The 6,938-nt window shown below is 46.5% G+C and overlaps 1 protein-coding gene across 1 annotated transcript in view; it reads left to right on the top strand.

The window, feature by feature from the left end:
* Positions 1 to 6,938, top strand: part of akap6 (A kinase (PRKA) anchor protein 6) — a gene marked incomplete in the record, with an annotated part of 131,189 nt that overhangs the window by 17,268 nt on the left and 106,983 nt on the right. Inside the window, 4 exon segments of the mRNA XM_037977638.1 lie at positions 4,310 to 4,419; positions 4,508 to 4,649; positions 5,514 to 6,101; positions 6,377 to 6,721. Coding sequence (XP_037833566.1) covers positions 4,310 to 4,419; positions 4,508 to 4,649; positions 5,514 to 6,101; positions 6,377 to 6,721 — 1,185 coding nt within the window.

Here is a 6,938-nt window from a genome sequence, read left to right as displayed (position 1 = left end):
AACAGGACCGGGTTTAGAGCTCCAACAGGACCGGGTTTAGAGCTCCTAACAGGACCGGGTTTAGAGCTCCAACAGGACCGGGTTTAGAGCTCCATCTTTATTTACAAATGTAAAGGTGGAACCTTCTTCAGCTGTCGGCTGTTTTTGTCTGAAGCTACTTTTAGCTAATGTTTTGATGATTTCGGCTTTTAGTTTATAGTTTTGCTTATTTTAACTTTATTATCTCAGTTTCTTCAACAACATTTCTTCAGTTTGGTTTTATATTTGTATGTTTATTGTCAATTTCCTAAACATAATAGTGTGTGTGTGTGTGTGTGTGTGTGCGCTGAGGGCGGTGGGTGAGGCCGATCCTAAAATAAACCTCCAACTGTTGTCACCCCTCTTCTCCTCAGCTCCAACACCACCAGCCCTGGAAGAAGCAGGTCAACACACACCCACACGCACACACACACTCACACACACCCACACACACACTCACACCCTGCTGGTGTGTCAGTCGGTCAGTGTTTCTCACATGGCCGCAGCAGAAAGGGGGTTTCTGCTCTTTGATTCTTCTGGATTTCCAGGATTCAGTTTTTCTTTGTTTGTTGTTAAAGTTACTGATCTGAGAACAGCTCGTCAGACGGTGACAGGAGGTAAGACACACAGAACGATGCTTCAGGTTAAATAATCCTCTCCGAGTCGTGTCGCTGTGAGAGAAGTTCCTGAGAACGTTTAAAATAAAAACATAAAAGAATCGATCTGATTTGTTTGTGAGGAGCAAATATTTCTGCTGTTAAAGACAACGACCTCCTGAAAGCTGAGGGTTTGGTTTCCTGCTGGGAGAGCAGGAAGGTTCAGGAATCTCCTCTCACCTGTAAAAACCCATTAATTATAAGAGAAACCTGATATTTTACTGACAGTTGAGGAGTTGCTTGTTGCAGGTTTCTCCAGGTGAACCCCAGGTGTTCTTGAATAATGTCTTCAAAAGCAGCTCAAACCTGCTTGTATGTGAAGGACTTGGGTTTCTGTCTTGAAACAAACCTTTAGTTCTGGGGACACACCAGATGTTGTGGAGAATCAGGACTTGTTGTATTTCTGTCCCTCCTGGCAGAGGTTTTATTCTCATTGGTTAAAAGACTCCAGGAGCTGCTCTTTCTGTTCTGTAAATAATTGTTGGGTTAACTCTTTCTCAGCAGAGAAAATAAAAATCCAGTTTCAAGTCTTTTCACTTTGAACAAACTGCCGTAACTTGTCTTTGTATCCCAGCAGCAGGTCCCGGTGGTCTTTGAAGCAGCTTAATTTGAATCCTCCGGGGATGGAGGGAACACGCGCTATTTGATCTCCAAGGTGAAGCGCGCCGCGTTGATGGGCTGAAGTGGAGCCGTTGAAGGTTATTGGATCCAATGGGCTCGGATGAGGCCCGGCTGTCGCGAGCCGTTTGAACGCAGCCCGTCTGAAGCCCTTGATGTTGGCGGTGATGAGGTGCGAGCTGCGATTGGACCTGAAGCACGAGTCGACTCGGTTCAGATTGATTTTGGGCAATTAGAGCGCCGGCCCGATGTATGGAGTGTGTGATTGACAGCTCGTATGTGGACTCTACGTGACCGGAGTGTGAGAGCGTGTGTGATTGGATGATAGGGATGTTGTTTCTGTTTAATAACAGCTTTTCAGACAAATAAAGAGCTCAGATCTGTAAACTCATCAGTTACTGATGTACAGATGTCTCAGATCAGCTCCCATATGTTCATATTTCCCTCCCCATGATCCAGACTTTTCTGTCAGCCTTTGGCTTAAAGCAGGTTTGTTTTTAGCTTAAAAGTAGACGTTTAAGTCGATTGGTCTGTAGAGATTTAATGTCTTCTTGGTGTTTCTGAGCTCTGTTCTGGCTCATTCATTCGGTTTGTTGTGTTCCTCTGATGGTTTGTTCTACCTACTGTGAAGAGTTTAGGAGAATTGTTCCCACTCGAACATCACAATAAAGGAAGCGAGGGATGAACGTCCATCATGTGAGTCTGATGTAAGCTCCGCCCTCTTTAGGTCACATCTGGAACAGTGGAGAACCAGGAATCTTCACAGGTGAACTTGTGATTGTTTTGGTTCCTACTGTTCTGCTCAGTCAGATCAGGAGAATCTCCTAACAGGAACTTACATGTTCATCCGCTCGTAGACAGAGAAACCAGAAAACGCTGCAGGTGGACAGAGAACCTGCACAGGTATGAGAGGACAGGTAAACTCCATTCAGCTGAGAGTTGAACCAGGCTGTACTGCTGACCATCCAGCTGCTTTATAACTAACAACAAACAACACCTGCACACACCTACACACACCGACACACACCGACACACAAACACACACCGAGGGGACGTGAAGACGAGCAGCGCCCAGCTGTCTGCTCGCTCTGAGATCTTCCAACAAATACATCCAGACAGAAACAACAGATTTGGTGTTGATTCAGTCAGACGGAGCGTGTGTGTGTGTGTCTGTATTAGCATTTGAAAGCTGTGTGAATTATTCAAGCATCTGAAAGACACCGGTGACATTTTCACTACTGTTTTAGACCGACATGACAGCGCTTTGATGACGAAACTGTGTGTGTGTGTGTGTGCGTCATCTAGGCTGGATGGTGTGTGTGTGTGTGTGTTTTGGGTATCTTCAGTGCACTATTAAGCATGTTTAAGTTGACTGAGACTCTGTGTGTTTGAGGAGTTTCCCTTTTCCTCCCAGTTTTGGTTCTGGACACCTCGACCTGCAGCAGCTGCAGCTTTCTGTCAGTAATTCAGCTGTTTCATGTAAGACTTGTTCACAACAGGTTTTTATAATTATTTGAAAGATGTAAAACCATCTCCACAGAGCTCAGGGAATCGTCTGATTTATTTCTTGTAATGTTGTTTGATTCTTGTTAAAAGTGGGACATTTTAACCCTAAAATGATTGAAGTAGCTGTACCAGACCAATGTGGATGAGTTTTTAACAGTAATTATTTGTCATCAGTGTGGTTTTCGAGCTGGGGGCTGCAGCCTCGGATGTTTTCTGTCGGGTCAGAGCTCCTCCAGGAGGCAGAATACAGATCTCTGCTCTGGAGACGTCCACAAGGACTTTGAGTGTTTAAAACTGGAGCGTTGGGCCTGTGTGTTTCTGTGAGGAAGTTCAGGAGACTCCCTCATGAATGCTGCTAACAACTACTCTCATACCACCTGGTTTCTGGAGTCCTGCTGAAGTCTTGATGAAGGACACAAACGGTCCAAGTGTCCCGTGCAGTCCTGAGGTCTGCACACCTAATCTAAATCCATCAAACGCAGGACGGTCAGAACTGGCTCACATTTCATGCCAGAAACCAGGAGAGAGACCAGCAGAAGAGTTCTGAAACTTTCCAGTCTTCCTGCGGACACAGAAGGTGTCCATCCAACACGTAGAGACTGTCCTCCTGCTCTGCGTCCTGCAGAACTGTTGGACAGATGTATTTTGGTATTTGGATCGGTGCTCAGCGGGTCAAAGTGTTGGCCAAGCTCACGCCGGCCAACTGGCAGCGAGTGTGACCTACATTCTCCCCGGGGTGTGTGTGTGTGTGTGTGTGTGTGTGTGTGTGCGCGGGTCTCCATGGAGCCACGCGGTGACTCAGCGGTCAGAGATGGAGTCCTGATCCAGTTCTTCTACAAGCTTCATCCTGCTGGTTTCATGTCTGCCCAGCATCAGAACACGATGTGAGGCAGTTTACATGCTCGCCCCCTCAGGTTGGGTTACCTGGAGACAAAAAGAAACAGCTTTTAGCTGTAATTTATGGGACAATTCTGTCTTAAATGATATCAACCCTCGGAGCAAAGCTTGCAGCTTTGGATCCTGGAAAACAACCGCATTTTAAAAACTGTTCCTCAACACTTCCAAAGAGATATAAAAATGAATAAATATGCCTGCATGCTGTGAAGCAGAGTATAATTGAATAAAAAAGAACACTTTATGTTATTTAAAATGGATAAAAAGCGGAGCTTCACGGTCGTTGTACTTGTTGGGTTAAATGTCTGACAGATCGTTGCAGCTGCAGATATTTTTGGAGCCAGGAGTCGGTTTGTCTGAGAGCTTTTACAGCATCTGAATTTAGTTCATCAGGATGTTTGAAGCTAAATGTCTCTGAGACTCGATGTGTTCCTCCTGTTCCTGCACTCAAACCTGGAACCGGTCCCACGTGGAACTGACTCATGGTTAAAAGAGTCTCATCAGTTCTGCTTTTCAGGCCGAGTTTCTCTGCAGATGTTTTAGTTCTGGTATAGATCCCACACGCTGTTGGGAGTCAGCTCAGGTCTGTAATGTTCTGTTCTTCTGTGTGACTGCAGGACATCTGTGAGGACATCTCAGACCATGTGGAGCAGATCCATGCCCTGCTGGAGACGGAGTTCTCCCTGAAACTTCTCTCCTACTCTGTTAACATCATTGTTGACATTCGGTAAGTTCACAGGACAACCTGCAGAATAAGACCCGTGGGCACAGGAGCTGTCATAAAACCTGCTGTTGTTGCATCTGGTGTGGTTCAGAACCGTGCAGCTGCTGTGGCACCAGCTCAGAGTGTCGGTTCTGGTTCTGAAGGAGCGTCTGCTGCAGGGTCTGCAGGATTCCAACGGAAACTTCACCCGCCAGACCGACATCCTCCAGGCCTTCAGCCAGGACCAGCACCAGGTGTGAGGCTCGAAAACAAACTGTGTGTAGCAGGTGTACATATAGGTTTACATAGCAGGTACATATGGGTTTATATAGGTTTATATAGCAGAGGCTTTGGATGTTGTGGACTGTAGCTTGTATTTGGTTGTATAAAGCTGGTTAAATTTGCTGATAAAATGCTGATAAAAGGGAACTCTGTAGGGAACTCAGACGGTATCTGTTAATATTTACAGTCTGTGGTTCCAGTACATTCAGTGTTTCAAACTGACACTTCTGCTGCTTTAAAAGCTCCTGAGTTTGTCCCGGCCTGAGTTGTCAGTGAGGGGTTTGTTTGAACGCTGCGGGCAGCTGGGTTTGGACTTTAGTGATGTTTCCATTCAGTGATTAGGTTCGACACCGCCACGCACCCTGTCTCTGATGAACAAAGTCAGCCTCCTCTGTCACTGTAGTTGTCTAAGAAGCCAAGTTCCCAACCAGCAGACTGTAATGATAAGGGGGGGGGGTCTCTGGTCTGCCTGGGTTCTCCAGGCTTGTTGCTTCATGTTCTACCTTTTTAGTTTTTTGAGTTCCACACACAAACGTTCTGCGTGTGCGCAGGTTTAAAACATGGCTGCATTTGTTTGGTACACTTGTGTCCCAAAGGGATGTACCCAATAAATCTGTGGCGGCCTGCTGGAGGGTCAGACAGAGGAGATGCTCCTTTCTTAGAGCCATGATCTCAGTGCGCTGTGAAAACGCCAGGCAGATACAGAGAAGTTAAATGAAGGCTTTAACAACGAGGATGAGAAATAAGTTGAAACAGCAGTGTAGATGTCATCGTTCTTGGTGAGTAACAGGATGAAAAGCAGACAATGAAATGCTAACTGAATTATTCTTCTCCAGACCCGTCTGGATGCTCTGACTGAGGTTGACGACTGTGGTCAGCTGACGATACGCTGCAGCCAGGACTACTTCTCTCTGGACTGTGGTATCACGGCCTTTGAGCTGAGTGCTTACAGTCCGAGCGACGAGCCGGAGGTCCGGCAGCCGAGTGACGACCCCCCACAGGACAGCAAGCCCACCACAGACTCAAATCACCAACTCCACAACAGTTTACCAGAACTCTGTGTGCCGTCTGACGCAGAAAATCACAACCAGGCTCTGTCTGTGCTACCCACAATGCAGTGCGGCCTGTCCAACCAGAGCGAGAGCTCAAAGCGCCCTCTTCAGGGTGTGAGCCACAGCACCGAGGTGTCGCCTACGCATCCATCACTTCCTAAGAGAGCCGCCTTGTTCTCCACCAGAGGAACCAAGGTGGAGGACTCGAGAAGAAGCTACAGAAAGGTGAAAAACTTCTCTGAGCTCCAGTTTTATGGTGAGCTGAGCCAAAGCACCCCATCTCTCGTGGATCCCCCAGACCGCTCCAAGTTCTGGCTGGAACTGGACTCAGTTTACCCAGAAAATGTCTCCCAGTCCTACGAGAGCCTGCAGGTTTGTTCTTTGTGTTTGTACTGAAAAAATAAAATATAAAAAGCTCTCTATGTAGCTGATTGTCCCAGCTGTGTTTAAAAACAGCTGGTTTTAGGAGGTAAAATGAGCCTTTTCACTTCACCCATCTGTTTATTTTGAATTTGTTGACATTTTTCCACTTCTGACTGACTGATGCATTGATGGTAAACAGTATATTTAACTTTATTTATTTAAACTCATGTTGGAAAACCTGCAGGAAAAGTTCTGTTGAGACAAAAGTCTTTTTTCTTGAACAGGTTATGAACGGACACAAACAGGTCATCTGTGCAGACGGAGAACCTCCAGGGAGGAACTCACAGAGGCGTCTGCCTGAACACAAGAGCTCATCTGGGGGAAGATCCACCGCCGGAGCCCCCCTGCCTCCCAGCAGCCCGAAGTCTCAGGATGAAATATCAAACCAGATGGAGAGGACACGCAGGAGGACACACACACCCGGTAAGGAGGACTCTGACTCCTCCCTGCCCTCCCCCATCAGGGAGCAGATCCTCTCCTCGGATCTGGAGGCGTCTGGAGAAGAATCGGATCCCCAGCTGCGTCCCGGCAAGACCGCCGTCTGGATTGTGAAGCGGCGGGTAGATGAGGTAAAAAAAAATCTCTGTTTTCGAGTAAATCTGAAGGTTTTCCTCAAAGAGGAAACTTCTGACATTTATTTTTGACCTTTTAGAGATATTTTAAAGCAGTGGTAAGATTATATTTTGGTTCTAGGAACCATTTAATCGAAAATCATTTTAATAATCAGTGACTGATGCTGCAAACGCAACAACACCGTATGAGAGTTAGGCTGATTTTTCTCAATAA

The sequence above is a fragment of the Kryptolebias marmoratus genome, linkage group LG10 (assembly GCF_001649575.2).
Source record: "Kryptolebias marmoratus isolate JLee-2015 linkage group LG10, ASM164957v2, whole genome shotgun sequence".
In the NCBI taxonomy this organism is placed as follows: Eukaryota; Metazoa; Chordata; class Actinopteri; order Cyprinodontiformes; family Rivulidae; genus Kryptolebias; species Kryptolebias marmoratus.
The sequence above is the reverse complement of the archived record's forward strand: the minus strand, read 5'-3'. Positions and strand labels throughout refer to the sequence as shown.